Source organism: Lemur catta, chromosome 21 (assembly GCF_020740605.2).
Source record: "Lemur catta isolate mLemCat1 chromosome 21, mLemCat1.pri, whole genome shotgun sequence".
Lineage (NCBI taxonomy): Eukaryota > Metazoa > Chordata > Mammalia > Primates > Lemuridae > Lemur > Lemur catta.
The window spans coordinates 11,405,576-11,421,803 of record NC_059148.1 but is presented as its reverse complement, the minus strand read 5'-3'; the positions used below and the strand labels follow the sequence as shown (position 1 = coordinate 11,421,803).

Below are 16,228 nucleotides of genomic sequence, written 5' to 3'. Positions count from 1 at the left end.
GTTAATCCAACAAAAGCAGAGGGAGGACCGATGTGAAAGACGCAGATTCTGACCTGGAATCCGAGTGACCTCAGGTTTCTCAAGAATTCCTAAGAATTCTCAAGCACGCTGTATTCTAAGGAAGCCTCTGCAGAGAAAGCCCTCAAAGTTTGAGCAGCTGGAGGAAGGCTGTGGAGAAGTATATAAAACAAATCACCTGTGCCTGTGACAACATGCTTCTTTAGGGAAATACAAGATGCTGTCACATTTATTTACTAACTGTAAGGTCAAAAGCAAATCTCTGTCTATTCCTGTAAGCCTGCAGGCACCATCAGCTGACAGACTTCTGGGTATAGTGAGTCCCCACCCTTAGGATTAAGGCAGAGGACAGTCTTGACCGGTGTGTGCTGGCCAGCAGCTGCCTGGCAGGTGACTGAGAGGCAGCGTCCCATGGAGAGAACAGATGAGCCAGCCAAAAGGGCACCCTCCCAGTTGATAAATGGAACCTCGGATCAATAGTCGGAAAGTAAGCAGAAGAATAGTGAGGAGGAAGGATAGAAAGGGTAAGAACCAATGGCCCAGTGCAGTGGCTCATACCTATAATCCTAGCACTCTGGGAGGACGAGGTGGGAGGATCACTTGAGGTCAGGAGTTCGAGACCAGCCTGAGCAAGAGCGAGACCCCCGTCTCTGCTAAAAATAGAAAAATTAACCAGGCATTGTGGCGCTTTCCTATAGTCCCAGCTATTCGGGAGCTGAGGCAGAAGGATCGCCTGAGCCCAGGAGTTTGCCACGGCACTCTACCCAGGGCGACAGAGTGAGACTCTGTCTCAAAAAAAAAAAAAAAAAAAAAAAAAAAGGGAAAGGTAAGAACCAGAAGAGAGAGAAAGGAAAGAGACACAGAGACACAGGCTGGGGAGAAGAAGGGATGCCAGGGCAGGAACATCTCTCTTGCCATTCGAGGTGTTTGAGCCTACAGGCCCAAGGAGTGGCCAGCCAGGGACTGAGGAGTGTGCAAAACAAAGGACGGCCACAGCCCTGTTTAGGTATTTACAGTCAAAAGTGGCTGCACCTGTTCTGCCACTGGGGCATCCGTGGGGAGGGGCGTTCTGTTCTGAACTAGCCCCACACGTGCGATGCGGGGTCGTCTCAGCTGCTCCTCGGCTGCCTCAAAAGCGTACCCCTGCAGTTCAAAGTCTTCCCTGGAAGCAGCTTCAAAAGCTCTGCTGGGCAGATCAAGCTTCCTAGATGGGCAAGGAAAGAAGAGTGAAGATGATTTTGACACAGTCTGGTGCACTGAAAACCCTCTCCCACCCCAGGCAAAGAAGCGGTGAGGGTGTCCTGGCTAAAGGGCACCCAGTGCCAGGGCCCAAAGGGGCTGGGGAGCAGGAGAGTCCAGCCATGACCGGACATTACACTGGACCTGGATGTCACTCCAAGTCAGTGGGGAGACCTCAGCGGGGAAGCTGTCTGCTTAGGCTGGCAAAGGGGCGACTAGTCAAGAGATTGGTGTCACACAGTTGCTGCAATCAGGGCAGGGATTAAAGTCCCGGCAGTCAGCACAGAAAGGAGCGAGCAGATCCCCAAAAATGATTCTGAACTAGAATCAGAGGGCTAAGCTGAGCCTAGGGGCTGGGGCAGGCTGTGCTCACAGAGAGGGGCTTGGAGAACGGGGCTCAGGAGGCAGGCTGGATGGGGGAGCCACGAGCTGAGACCATTATGGCCAATAAGGATCCCCACTGCCCTGTCCTGCTGCTGCTCCCACTGGGGGGCCAGTTCCACGCCCGATGCTGGGTGGGCTTGGTGGGGTCTGGGTGCTCAGACCGAAGGCCCAAGTGCTCATCCAGGTTTGTGGTTTGTTAACAAGGGGTAGAGGATTATGTATAGCACCTCCCACTGAAGTGACCACTGGCCAAAAAGCAAACACCACCTGATGCGTGTTGCATGCCTGGAGCTGGGGTGAAACCCGCAGAGGCATGGGACGTGGCCCCCAGCCAGGAAGGGCTTACCATCTAAGGGCGAGATGGTTATGAAATACCCACAGAACACATCAAAAAATAACCTGACAGCCATTATCTAATAATAATATTTCTCTCCTACTTTAAATCACTTTCTTAAAGACGTTTCTTTCAAAATCACAGCCCTGTCAGCCCAAGCCCCCTGTCGCCGCCCCCTGCCAGGCACTTTCCATGTGATGGCCCTGACAGCTCTGAGTTCGGTTCCGCCCCTGACAATCAGCCTGCTTTTCAAATAGTCAAGTTTCCCTTCACTTCGGCAGGTTAGAAATAGCAGCAGTGCCCACACTGCACCTCCCCTTGCTGTGACTGCCTCAGACAGTCCTCCCACCTTCGGGCGGAAGGGCCCCTCTCACAGGCCTCAGCCCCAGGGCAAGTTTGCGGCGGTGGACACAATCACAAAACTTTCCAGCAGGTACAATTCTAGTAGACTTGGGACACCACGGGGAGAAAAAGAAGAAAGGCTCTGTGTGTCTAAGGCCTGTGGGCCTGGGAGCCAGACCACTCTATGGGAGTGTCCTGGCGGGTCCTGCCCTCAGCCTGTGGTCTCACACCAGGAAGCCACCAGGTGGAGGAGCTCTTCCCTCGGGTGTGCAAACCTGGCTGTGACCACCACCTCTACCCATGGCCGCACCGGGCCTCCCTGCCCATCTTTCCATGATGCACAACTTCCCCTCCATCTAAGCTGCATGCTGCCTCCACCCTGGCTGGCCCCAAGGCTCCCCACTTCCTCATCCCCCAGCTTCCTGGGGACACTCATTCTCCCAGGCCCAAGGCAATGCAGATTAGCCTGTTCCCCGTCCAGGGCAGCCACCTTTGGGGCTCCACCTCTCCTCAGCACTCCCACCCACTGTCCCATCACCACCTATAAGGTCTCCCTGCCCTCTCGTTATCCAAAGCAATCCATCACCACGTCCTACCCCATTTCATCTTGAAGAACCAACAGACCCTCGAGCTGTGCTCTGTGTAGACACATTCAATAAATGAATGCTGTGCCCACCAAAGGCTTGGGGTGTGGGACGTGGTGGGGCACTGCCGTGGACTGAATGTTTATGCCCAGTCAAAATTCATAGGTTGAAATCCTAACCCCTAATGTGATGGGGCCCTCTGGAAGGGGATTAGGTCATGAGGGTGGAGCCCTCATGAATGGGATTAGTGCCCTTATGAAAGAGGCCTGAAGGAGCTTGCTTGCCCCTTGCACCATGTGTGGACACAGCGAGAAGGCGCCATCTATGAACCAGGAAGTGGGCCCTCACGAGACATCAAATCTGCCAGTGCCTTGATCTTGGACTTCCCAGCCTTTGGAACTGTGAGGAATAAATTTCTGTGGTTTATAAGCCTCCTGGTCTGTGGTATTTTGTTACAGCAGCCTGAAAGGACTAAGACAGGCAGTAATCAGCTGCAGCCCAGGAGGGCAGAGACCAGCAAATGAGCCACAATCTCACGGAGGTCTCATGTCCCCGGCTGTCGCCTTGGGCCCTGTAGTTGGCTTTTAGACCCTCCAGCCCTCAGGGCCTCACCTCCAACTTCAAGGAGGAAAGCCCTTCACTTCCCATCCTGGCCCTGGCCCTGGCCCTGGCACACCCACCCACGCCCCCGCCTCTCCCATCTAGGCTCAAGGCAGACCTCTCGGCAGCCAGCTCCTGCCTCCTCAGCAACTTCATCTTTCCCCCTCTAATGGCTCTTCACCAGCAGTGTTTTAAATAATTAAACTACAGCTTTGTTATAAAAGAAACACATGCTCGTGGGGGGAAAATCAAATAGTGGGAAAGGATATAAAATGAAAAATAAGTTCCCTCCCCTCTTCATCCCACCCCTAAACCCCAGTCCCAAACCTCAGGGACGACCCCTTCTAGCAATGTTTTATGCATCTTTCCAACATTTTCGTATGTATGTGTGTGTACTACAAATACGATGGCATCGTTCTGTATTTGGTGCTTTTCAACTTGCCTTTTCCACTGCACAATATACATAGCTTGGACACCTCTCCCCATTAGCACCTACAGAGCCGCCATATCCACCATTAATGCTGTTAGCAACGGGGGGGGGGCTGGGGGGCAGTGAGAGAGCAAGGAGCCTGGTGAGCATGCAAGCACGTGAGGGCACTTCACACACATCCTTCTTGGTCCCTCACTTTCTGTTCCCCCACACAGGGAGCTTCCGCACACACTTCCCCCTAGCTCAGACCCCACCTCCAACTCCCCACCTCAAGAACTGCCACCAGCCATTGCTAAAGCCAGTGGCTTCCTTGCTGTCCTCACCTACTAGACATCTCTGCACCATCTGACTCTTCTTTCCCTGTCCTCTCCTGGGATCCTCCCACCCCTGCATCCTCACCTGGAGCCTCCCAACGAAGTCTCAGTTCCTCTAATCCCTTTAATATCTGGGTTCTCCATAATGGCTGGGCCTCTCCCATTCTGCACCCACTCCTCCTTCCCCTGGAAAGACCATCTCCAGGAGAGCTCACAGCCCAGCCTCTCCCCAAAAAGCCTACCTCAGCACAGCAAACCACTCCAGACATCTCCACCTGGAGACCCCAAGGATTCCTGTAGTGGGTTGAACTGTGTCCCTATCCTAACACCTAGAACCTGTGACTGGGACGTTACTTGGAAAAAGGGTCTTCGCATATACAATTAAAGTCAGGATCTCAAGGTAAGATCATCCTGGATTATCCGGGTAAGCTGTAAACACAATGACAAGTATTCTTATAAGACACCCAGAGGAGAGACACAGGGACAACAGGAGAAGGCCATAGGGAGACAGAGACTGGAATGCCAGAAGTCACCAGAGACTAGAAAAAGCAAGAAGGGATTCTCCTCAAGAGGTTTTGGAGGGAGTGTGACCCTGCTGACACCTTGGTCTTGTACTTCTGTTCTTCAGAACTGAGAATACGTTTCTGTTGTTTAAGGCACCCAGTTTGTGGTAGTTTGTGACAGCCACCCTGGGAATTAAATAGCACCCCAAATTCAACTCATCCAAAGCTGAACTTTTCCAAACCCTTTTCCAGGACATTCTTGACACAGCCACCAGGGCAAATAATTTGAAGTCTCACACCATTACCAGGACACAATTCTATTGCCTCAGAGCCCCCAAGATCCACCCTGGCTACCCCTGCCTCCTCTCCTGGGTTTTCCTCCATGACTGCCCCTCTCATATGTGCAGTCCCCAAATAGGCATTTCTGGGGACATGTGCCCTTCCTGTCTCCTAACAAACTCCTGTCTCCATTGGGATATAGCTCAAGCATGGCACTCCTAGGAAGCCTTCCTGACCTCCCCCAACCCCAAACATGTAAACTCTCTCAAGCTCTCCCTGCATCCTCCTCTCACAATGTAAGGCAACCATCAAAAGATGGAAAGCACCCAAGGGCAGGAACCGTGGCTTACTCCCTAGTGCCGGAAACAAAAATAAGTACTCAACAAATGTTTGTCAGATGAATGAATGCTTTTTGGTTCTGGTTGTCTTAAAATTGAGAGTCCGTGTTCTCTGGGGATTTTATCTGTCTGGCACAGACAAAGGGCCATTTAGCTCATTCACTTAGCAAACATTTACGAAGTGTTGTAATTGGGAGGGAAGGTGGTCCTGTGTGGAGCACAGTGGGAGTCTGGAGGAGGGGCTGAGGACAAGTGGGGTGGGGGACGGAAGCGGCCCTGTCCGAGTCGTGCACTGAGGAGTGAACAGGAGTTCAAGTGGGAGAAGAGTTTTTAAATGAGTGATAAATTTCTATCTTCAGTTTGAAATCTCATTCATAGCCAAATCCCACAAAATTCCAAGGACTGAGCAAGTATAAAGGTTTACACCTTAGGGATAAAATCTGGAAGGGTAAATGCTGAGTGGAACAGAAGAAAAGCGAGTAGGAAAAGGAGAGTAAAACGGGGTCCACTTACTCAGTTCTTGTGAGCCAAACCCAGGAAGAGGCAGGGCAGTCACTAGTCAATAGATGCTGGCTCCCATTTTACCACCCATCATCATCCCTCCCCACTGTGGAGTGATGCAAACCCTCAGGTAAAAACCGTCTTGCATGGTAATCTTTGGCCTGACCTCAGTCCTGCTCCAGAATGTGCCCCAACCAGTCACCTCTGTCGGAAACTCATTTCTCTTTTCCTAAGACTCTTCTGTTTTACCTCTCCCTGACACCCATGAGCTCTCTCCATCTTTTTTCCAAGAGAACATGCCCACCTCACCCTTAAACAAACAAATTCCCATCCCTAGAAACCTGAGCCATCATTTGCTTTATTTAAGATAACTTCTTTGGGAGTCCAGCTCTAAGACACTTCTAGTTACTAGTCTTTCCAGGTGCAGTGGGAAGTAGAGTGCAGCATGAGCACACAGGGAAGGGCCTTCATCCAGCCCCTCTTTGGGTATGAAGAGCCCTTTCTGACAAAGTTCTGTACCACCTCACCCCAAAAGGCAGCTGTGCTAACTTTACCATCCACTACCTGTGAAAAGACCATTGGATCTGAGGTCTGGCCTCCCTATAGTAACTCCATAAAAGCTATGGCTGAGAACCACTGATCTAGTTAACACCCTTCTGTCAACGAAAAAGAAGCCAAACTATGGAAAGTAATTTAAAGAGGTTTATTCTGAGCCAAATTTGAGGACCAAGACTCGGAGCCATGCCCAGGATGCCTTGAGCAAGTGGATTTGCTGTGGCTGGGTTATAGTTTGGTTTTATACATTTCAGGGAGACAGGAATTACAGGTAAAGTCATAAATCAATACATGTGAGGCATACATTGGTATGGTCTCAAAAAGTGGGTCATCTCAAATTGGGGGACTTACAGGTTACAGGTGGGTTTAAAGACTCTTTGACTTGTAATTGGTTAAAAAAATGAAGCTTTGTGGCTGGGCACAGTGGCCCACACCGGTAATCCTAGCACCCTGGGAGGCTGAGGCAGCTGGATCATTTGAGATCAGGAGTTTGAGACCAGCCCGAGCAAGAGCGAGACCCCATCTCTACTAAAAACAGAAAGAAATTAGCTGGACAACTAAAAATATATAGAAAAAATTAGCCGGGCATGGTGGCACATTGCCTGTAGTCCCAGCTACTTGGGAGGCTGAGGCAGAAGGATCACTTGAGCCCAGGAGTTTGAGGTTGCTGTGAGCTAGGCTGACACCATGGCACTCTAGCCCGGGCAACACAGTAAGACTCTGTCTCAAAAAAAAAAAAAAAAAAAAAAAATGAAGCTTGGTTTAAAGGCTTGGAAAGTTTTTAGATAAAGAAGTCTGTTAAGCAGAGACAAGTGACCAGACATATATTTGTTGTGCAAATTGAGGACCTGTGGGTTTGTCTTGCACAGCAGTAGGCCTGCCAATGAGTTAGAAAGGATGTTTCCAAGAAGGGAGGGGGGCATGTGAGGCATGTCCGACCTCCCTCCCCATGGCAGGCAATTCAGTTTTAGGGTATTCCCTTGGCCAGGAGGGGGTCCATTCAGTCAGCTGGTGAGGCGGAAGCCTTAAGATTTTATTTTAGTTCACAATTCATTTACAGGTGAGCTGTTCAAATTCCTGCTGCAAGGTCATGGAGCTTTTGGTCTGGCTGGATTGGGGGAGGCAAGGGGCCTCCACCAAATGAGCAAGGAAGTGGAAGGTGATTTAGTCAGGAGCTGCATGGTGTCAGAGCTTGGATGACATTCTAAGAGCCCAGGAAATCCCTTAAAGAGTTTTAAGCAAAGGAGCAATAGGATATGATTCACATTTTAACGGGATCCTTCTGGTTGCCACAGAGAAGACTGGACTGAAGAGAAATAAGGGTGGAAGGGGAAGTGTCTTTTCCAGCTTTGCTCAGCCCTCAGAAAGTCCTAGCGATGCACACAACTTGCTGGGAGTGGGAAAAAACACTTGCCCTGAGTGTGGCAACTAACTCCTACGTTTGTTAAGTGGGAAAGGTTCCCTCACCAAATAGATTCAGCCAGCCTCTACCTCCAAGAGTGGCCAGAGGCCCCGTGACTGCAGGAAGGAGGGTCTGGGGCTGGACAGTCAGTACCTCTGCGAGGGGTCTCTGGCTGGAGGACAAGCCTAGCTCTGGGGAGGAAGCTGGCCATTCAAAAGGGGAAGGAGTGTCGGGGTGGCCAGAGAAAGCCCCGCAAAGCAAGAACCAGTCCTTTCCCTTCCCGTTCCAGGCATCCGGCTCCGGCAACGTAAGGGAGAAGTGATTTGTAAAGGTCACCCTGGAATCCTACGACCCCCGAGGGCCTGGGGGCCGACATGTCAAAACCTAGCATGGTCTCTGCCTGCCAACTCAGGGCTTCCTCACCGCCTCCTCAGAGCCCTTCAGACCCCGAAGGCCTCCCCCTGTTCCCCCAGACCCGCACTCGGCGGCCCCAAGACCCCCCAACTCAGCCTCCGGGCCCCAGACCTGGTCTCCTTTCCATAGAGAATGCGCTTCACTTCTCGCAACTCTGCGGGCGGAATGTGCTTCTCCAAGCACTGCTCCAGCGACTCCCACTCAGCTCCCGCCATGGCCAGAGTCCGCGAGCGCGCCGCTGTCCCGACGCAGACTCCTGCCCTTTGCCCCCAGGGGGCGGAGGCGGCCAGGCCCGGGCACGCGCCCTCCCCTCCTGCGCAGCCTCCGCGGGGAGAGCTCACGTGTGGACACGCCCCCTCCTCGTGCCTCCGCAGCGCGCGGCCAATCAGCGCTCCAGGGCTTCGCGGGTGGGCCCGCCCCCTGCCCTTAGCGCTGCCCCGGCACGCGGCAGGACACGCGCCCTCCGCCAGCCGGGCCGCCCGGCCCTAATGTGTCCGTGGCCCTCTCGCTCTGCCTTGTCTGAAGGTTGCACCCCTCAGCTGCCCCGAGGTGTCCGGGCCAGGTCCTGGAGAGACAGTGAGGGAAGCTAGGCGCGGGTCTGAGGTAAATGGCGCCCAGCGCGTCCCCTCAGTCCCTCCCGGGGTCCGTTCCGCCGCGACCGGGGTCTCGGGTCCGCGGAATGGGGCCGGCCCGCCGCGCGGAACTGCCCGGGAGGGGGCGGGGCGGGATTCAGCGTCCCACGGGCCGGAGGCAGCACTTCCGTCTGCCGGGGGCTCTTCCCGTCTGAGGAGTTCTGAACCCCGAGGTACCGGGCTCGGAGTCCTGGCCGCCACCTGGCGCGACTTCGTTTGAGCTGAAGGTGAGGTGATGAGGCGACGGAAGACTGCGATCCCGTGCGCCTGCGTGGAGTTGACACTGAAAACGCGGGGTCCCGGGGCAGGGGCGAGCCCTCTGTCCCCCGGCCGCCTGTCGGCTCTGCCATCTGCAGTGTGTGTGCCCCTCGGGGCGCTTTAGCCTATTGGTGACATGGCAGGAGTGAGAGCCCCGCTTGCTGCGCCCGCTGACACACAGCTGCCACCCCCTCAGGGGACAAAGAAGAGACTGAGAATTAGGGCAGGAAGGCCCGCTTACCTCGGGCAGGCCGCATGGTGGAGAAACCCGTCTGCCCCTAATCCTGGTTTAGCCACTTGCAAACCTTGTGTCCACGGGAAAGTCACTTACTTTGGGGCCTTGGGTTACTTTATCCTTAAAATAGGAATACAAAGATTAGCTTGTAAGATAAGCACAAAGGGAACTAATTTATATCCAGAATTGGCTGCCACATTAAAAGTAGGTGCTGGAGGGCCAAATACTTCAGGTATTGTATGTTGACCCACCAATTCACAAGTTTTGTTCCCTGTTTTGATAAATGTTAGCTGACAGGTTCTAGTATCTGATGGAGCTGCCTTTTCAAGAACACAAACTCTGAGGACCTTCTGTGTTTGAGGCACTGCCATAAGAGCAATACAGAGATGGATGAGACCTGGTACCTTTTGTCCATGATTTAAAGTAGAGACAAACTTATATATACTTGTAAGTACAGCAGATTTAAATAATTTGACACGAAAAAGGTATACAATGTGCAACAGAGTGCAAAGGAAGGAGTGATGTCTGGCCTAGAAATGGACATCGTTGAAGGCCTCATGGAAGAGGTTTCAACTCCACCTCAGAATACCTCAAACTAAACTTGTTCCTCCCTTTCTCAGGCCTGCTCTTATCTTCTGTATTGTGTTCCCTATTTCCATCATGGCCTCACCACCCACTCGTATGTGAAGTTTTGGGAAGTCATCCACAACTCCTCCATGTTCTTTCTTTCCCCCATACAATCAGGCATCAAGTTCTGCTAAATTTATCTCCTAGATTTTGTTCGAATCCTTCCCCCTCCCTCCTCATGCCTGCAATCATGTCATCTTTTGCTTGAATTGTTGCCACTCTTCTTAACTTGTCTCTCCACCTCCAACGTCTATCCTTAGTTGTCTTTCTAAAACTAATAGCATCCTTTGTATCTTCTCATTCAATGATTCCATACCTGGAATCACCTTCCGTCCTCCCGTTTTATGACCTCCTACTCATCCTCCAAGATGTAGTTGAAACATTACCTCCCCTGTAAAGTCTTCTCCAGTTGCCCCAGAAAAAGTTAGGCTCCACCAGCCCTTCATAGATATCTCTCTTAGTACATTTGTCAAACACTATTGTTTAATTATTTCTGAACTCTGGACAGGAAGTGGATCTGACCCACTTTTGTATCTGTATGGCTCAGGCACTCAATAAATGATTGTTGAAGGAATTAACTCTGGGATCATGGACAAATTCATTAAGGAGGTGACATTGAGCTGGACCTTGAAGCTGGAGTAGAAACTATTATTTTTTATTTTTCCTTGTTTTTGAGAGAGTCTCACTCTTTTGCCCAGACTAGAGTACAGTAGCACCATCATAGCTCACTGCAACCTCCAGTGCCTGGGACCCAGCTAGCCTCCTGCCTCAGCCTCCTGAGTAGCTTGGACTATGGGCGCATGCCATCATGCTCGGCTAATTTTTTAATTGTTTTTAGTAGAGAAGGGGTTTCACTATGTTGCTCAGGCTGGTCTTGAATTCCTGGGCTCAAGCAATTCTCCCGCCTTGGCCTCCCAAAGTATTAGGATTACAGGCATAAGCCACTGTTCCCAGCCTTAGAAACTGTTGTTACTAGTTAAATTGCTTAATCTATCTTTCCCAATTTTTCAGTGACAGGTCATTCACATTAGGTCATTATAAACCAGTGTTTCACACATATAAAACATTAACTTGAGAAGAATTTTAAAAAGTTGTATTAAAATTTTTATATTTGTCTGTTTTATTTTTTATTCTGATTTCAAAATACTTCACTGTGGTATTTATTCTGTGGTAATTATTTAAAAAGACTTTAGACTCTGCCCTAGGTTGTTTCTGCAACATCCAGCCAAACCCAAAAGGTTGTAACTGCATACAAGCATACTAGAGTGAGGGATTCTTCCTTGTTTTGAAGAACAACTCTTTCTCTGACAACATGGTGTGATTTATGGATATATTAAATATAATCCATAAAGTAAGTGTACAAAAACACAGGAAGAAAACGTATGACCTCAATATAGTGGTTAACCCTATAGAAGGAGGTAGGGGAATAGGATAGAGAAATGGGAATTATCTGTTGATATATAGTGTTCACATTCTTTTTTAAAGAGATCTGAAGTATATGCCAATATTAACATTTTAAAAATCTGGGTGTTATTACCTATGTATTTTTAAACCTATGCTTTTCTTTATGTTTGAAATATTTTTTAAAAATTATTTGATAGAAAAAAGAGCCTTAAACCAGGAGTCAGGAAACCTAGTTTAGTCTGGGTTCCCCATGACCTCAGTTTCCCTATTGTAAGAACGGCGAGAGAGGGGAGAGAATTGGGAAGACGGTCTATAGAGATGATTTAAGTCTGTTCCTAATTCTGATAATCTAGTCATATATAAATTCCTCTATGTGTGCTTATTTGTGACAAAAGGGTTTCATTATAGAAGCTGGTTCTATGGAATGAGCTCATTTGTTAAAAATGTATGTCTGTTTTTAGGTATTACTTTTAAATTCACAGTGTGCCTTGATTTTAATCCTTGGGGAAGGTATTTAAGGTACTGTGGGTTTTGCTCATTAACATTTGAGGACTAAAATTTTATGATGATTGCCGGTGAGTAGTGCTTGCAAGAGCCACGACATGGAGATCCTACCTGTCCCCTTTTCTCCTGTGAGCCAGAGGGGCAGCTTATGCCCTCATTTAGCACTTTATGGCACAGAAGGGCTTTTGCATCTTCTTGTCCCATTTGATCCTCCCAATAATACTGTGAGTTAAGGGGACAGGGTCCTTGGCATTTTTCAGATTTCCAAGTTAAACATGACATTTTACTGGAAATGAAACTATAGGAGCCAGTATTTCACTTACAGTCAAGGGAAAAAAGATTGAGGTGATCTGATTTCTAAGCAACTTTCTCTGGCCCAATTTTTGGGTCAGTTTGTCCCTACATGGTGTTTCTTAGCTCAGAAGTCACAGTTCTTCCTTTAGTAGAGTTTATTTTATTGTTTTTGTTATTATTATCCTTACATAGGCTTAAGTGTCTCACATGAAAGTTTTGTAGATTACCCAAGCTTACTGAAAGTGAATTTTTTAGCAAAGCAAGGCCAGCCCACCCAAAATTGTAACATATGAGGGTTTTTTTTTGTCTCCCTTTAAGCAGCCTGAACTATTTGTCCCTTGTTTTTGCTTTGGCTGCCTTACTTCTCCTGTCCTGACTAGCCCTGCCCATACCTCATACCTGTGAGGCCTTCTTTACTGCTAGTAAACTTAAAAAAAAAAATTTAAGTTTTATTTTTAATTGAAAAGTAATAGTTGGCCGGGCATGGTGGCTTACACCTATAATCCTAGCACTCTGGGAGGCCGAGGTGGGAGGATCGCTCGAGGTCAGGAGTTCGAGACCAGCCTGAGCAAGAGCAAGATCCCCGTCTCTACTAAAAAAATAGAAAGAAATTATCTAGACAACTAAAAATATATACAGAAAAAATTAGCCGGGCATGGTGGCGCATGCCTTGTAGTCCCAGCTACTCGGGAGGCTGAGGCAGGAGGATTGCTTGAGCCCAGGACTTTGAGATTGCTGTGAGCTAGGCTGACGCCACGGCACTCTAGCCTGGGCAACAAAGTGAGACTCTGTCTCAAAAAAAAAAAAAGAATATGGGGCACAATGTGATGTTCAATACATGTATGCATTGTAGAATGATCAAATCAGAGTAATTAGCATATCTATTACCTCAAATATTTATCACGTCTTTGTGGTGAGAACATTTAAAATCTCTTCTTTCAGCTATTTTGAAATATAGAATGCATTATTATTAACTATACCAGTAAACTTCCATAATCCATCTTTTTTTTTTTTTTTTTTGGAGACAGAGTCTTACTCTGTTGCCCAGGCTAGAGTGCCGTGGCGTTAGCCTAGCTCACAGCAACCTCAAACTCCTGAGCTCAAGTGATCCTTGTGCCTCAGCCTCCCGAGTAGCTGGGACTATAGGTGTGCACCACCATGCCCACCTAATTTTCTTTTTTGTTTCTATTTTTAGTTGGCCAGCTAATTTTTTCTATTTTTAGTAGAGATGGGGTCTCGCTCTTGGTCAGGCTGGTCTCAAACTCCTGCCCTCAAGTGATCCTCCCACCTTGGCCTCCCAGAGTGCTAGGGTTACAGGCGTAAGCCACCACGCCCGACGCATAATCCATTTTAGTGTTAGTTGATCTGCACTACAATGCACTGATCAACTCCATTTTAGTAGGGAACTCTTAAAGATCCTACAGGAAGATCTTGTAGAAATGTCTCTGATGTGGAGATGTCTCTGATGTGGAAATGAGAAGCCCTGAGAGAAATATTTAGATCAGGAGTCTTCACCCATCAGATAACATTGTTTAGGCCGGGCGCGGTGGCTCACGCCTGTAATCCTAGCACTCTGGGAGGCCGAGGCGGGTGGATCGCTCGAGGTCAGGAGTTCGAGACCAGCCTGAGCGAGACCCCGTCTCTACTAAAAATAGAAAGAAATTATCTGGCCAACTAAAAAAATATATATAGAAAAAATTAGCCAGGCATGGTGGCGCATGCTTGTAGTCCCAGCTACTCGGGAGGCTGAGGCAGTGGGATCGCTTAAGCCCAGGAGTTTGAGGTTGCTGTGAGCTAGGCTGATGCCACGGCACTCACTCTAGCCCGGGCAACAAAGTGAGACTCTGTCTCAAAAAAAAAAAAAAACATTGTTTAATAGCCTAGTTTTCTCTGGAATATGGCTTATCTGATGCATCTTATACATTCCTGTTGCTACTCTCCGTGTATAGGCTCTTACCATCTCCTAGATTACTTCAACCAACTCATAATCAGTCTTCCTTTTTCCCAACTTCAAATTCCCTCTGACCTTGGTTTCCAGGGTGATCCATTAGTTTAGGCTGAAGTCTAAGATGGCATGGCCTTGTGATTTAGTCTCATCTCATACTATGCCTCTTCCCTGCCCAGCATTGGGCTCCAGCATTGTCAAACTACTTCTAGTTACACAAACACTATACACCATTTTATGCCTCTGTCTTTGTTTAGCTCATTTTCACCTAGATAATTCTTGCTCTAACCTTAAGATTCACTTCAAGTGTCTTCTCTTCTATAAAGCCTTCCTGGCTCCTTCAGGCTTGCTTAAGTTCCCATTTCTGTGGTATCATAGCACTCTGTGCGGGTAATATTGAATCTGTTAAGTTTCTTGAGAATAAAGGTGTGGCATGTATTTGAATTTGTAGTGCTTTGCATATAACTGGCGTTCAGTAAATGATTGTTGAATCAAATTGAGCACCATATCAGTATTTATAAATGTTTATATAGTCACTTACCTGGTTGTTTTACGTATATTAACTCAGCTGCTTATTTAGCTTGCTTTTTAAAAAGACTACCCTTGGCTGTGGCAGATTTATAATCCTTTCTTTTCAACTAGACTTTTGGGTGTCTTTGTCCTGGTTATCTAGGACACAAGTAGTCTTAGTCCTTCAGTAGGTCCAATAACAGTTGATATTAAGGTGGGGGGGTCCACCCCTTTGGACTGCTTCATATGGTATTAATACAACTCTGTTTACTGGGAAGTTGCTGGTTCAATATCTCATGGTTCATCCCTCTCTGATTGGCTTTCTGGCCCATATTTCTTTGGATTAGAAATTTGGTGGGATCCTTAGCCATGACATTCTTACAGAGAATATGTATCCAATACCATTTTCAGAAATGTCCTAGCTGTAGGTAACAGATAGCTGCCTACTTATATTTTGAGAAACAGTAGTGTAAGAGAAAGAATATTGGACTGGGTATATAAATAGGTTCTAACCCTGATTTTACTATTAGGTAACTGTACCTTTAGGTAAATTGTTTGATACCTCTTCCTAATCTCTAAAATTAAAGGTATTGGACTAATTCTCTTAAATTCTATGATTTTTATGATTACTCAAGTATGAGACCCTTTTTATTATCTGGATGGCAAGTGCAAGTAGAGCACATGCTGCCCTATACCTTGGATATTAGTGCTTTAAGGAAAATACCATGGATATTAGTGCTTTAAGGCTAAGGACTAGGTCTCACCTGTGTTGGAATGCCATTATATAGTAAGGACTGAACTGGACTAGAAATCCAAGGACTTAGGATTCACCCTTGTTCTACCTCTTTTTAGCTATGTAACAATAGACATGTTATAACTTTTCTGGGTCTCCATTTCATCTAAAATGAGGATACTAATACCTTCCTTACTTTCTTTGATTTGAAAGAATCAAATAAGCTAAGTTGAAATACCTTTGAAAATCTGGCCAGGCGTAGTGGCTCACAGCTGTAATATTAGTACTTTGGGAGGCTGAGGCAGGAGGATAACTTGAGGCCAGGAATTCAAGACCAGCCTGGGCAACAGAGCAAGACTTTGTCTCTAGAAAGTGTTTTTAAAAATTATCCAGGCGTGGTGGCACATCCCTGTAGTCCTAGCTACTTGGGAGGCTGAGGTGGGAGGATCATTTGAGCCCAAGAGTTCGAGGTTACAGAGAGCTATAATCACGACACTGCACTCCAGCCTGGGTGACAGAGCAAGACCCTGTCTCAAAAAATAAAAATAAATAAGTAAATATACATATATATATAAAGAAAATCTATATATTACCTCCATATTTTTAATTGAGGAAAAGATGTTTAGATATAATTCTTCAATGAGAAATTATAAATATACCATCCTTAAATGTACTGGATGCTTATCTTTGAGTTATTTTTCCAGTGGCGATAATGGCTTTGCATTGAATCATTTATAGTCTTTCCACCAGTTCTTCTGGTGATAAATAGCATACATTTGAAAGATAGGTAATTTTAAGGAAGGCTGCAGTCTGAGACCATGAGATAAAGTAAAGCTGACTAGCCTAAGC

At 47.7% G+C, this 16,228-nt stretch overlaps 1 protein-coding gene and 1 long non-coding RNA gene across 3 annotated transcripts in view; one reads left to right on the top strand and one right to left on the bottom strand.

The window, feature by feature from the left end:
- Positions 1-8,542, bottom strand: part of UPB1 (beta-ureidopropionase 1) — a 31,635-nt gene extending 23,093 nt beyond the window's left edge. The window contains exons 1-2 of the mRNA XM_045534218.1: positions 8,349-8,542; positions 1,051-1,222 (exon numbers count right to left, since the gene is read on the bottom strand). Of these exons, the coding sequence (XP_045390174.1) occupies positions 1,051-1,222; positions 8,349-8,452 (276 nt within the window). The 5' untranslated portion in view covers positions 8,453-8,542. The remainder of the gene's footprint in view (positions 1-1,050; positions 1,223-8,348) is intronic.
- A 114-nt stretch (positions 8,543-8,656) lies between these two features.
- The window catches only part of LOC123625702, a 53,342-nt gene continuing 45,770 nt past the window's right edge, over positions 8,657-16,228 (top strand). Inside the window, exon 1 of one of the 2 annotated variants that reach the window (XR_006730623.1) lies at positions 8,657-8,840. This is a non-coding gene — a long non-coding RNA (uncharacterized LOC123625702). Of the gene's footprint in view, positions 8,841-8,890; positions 9,097-16,228 lie in introns of those variants that run through there. The other variant, XR_006730622.1, reaches the window with a different exon arrangement.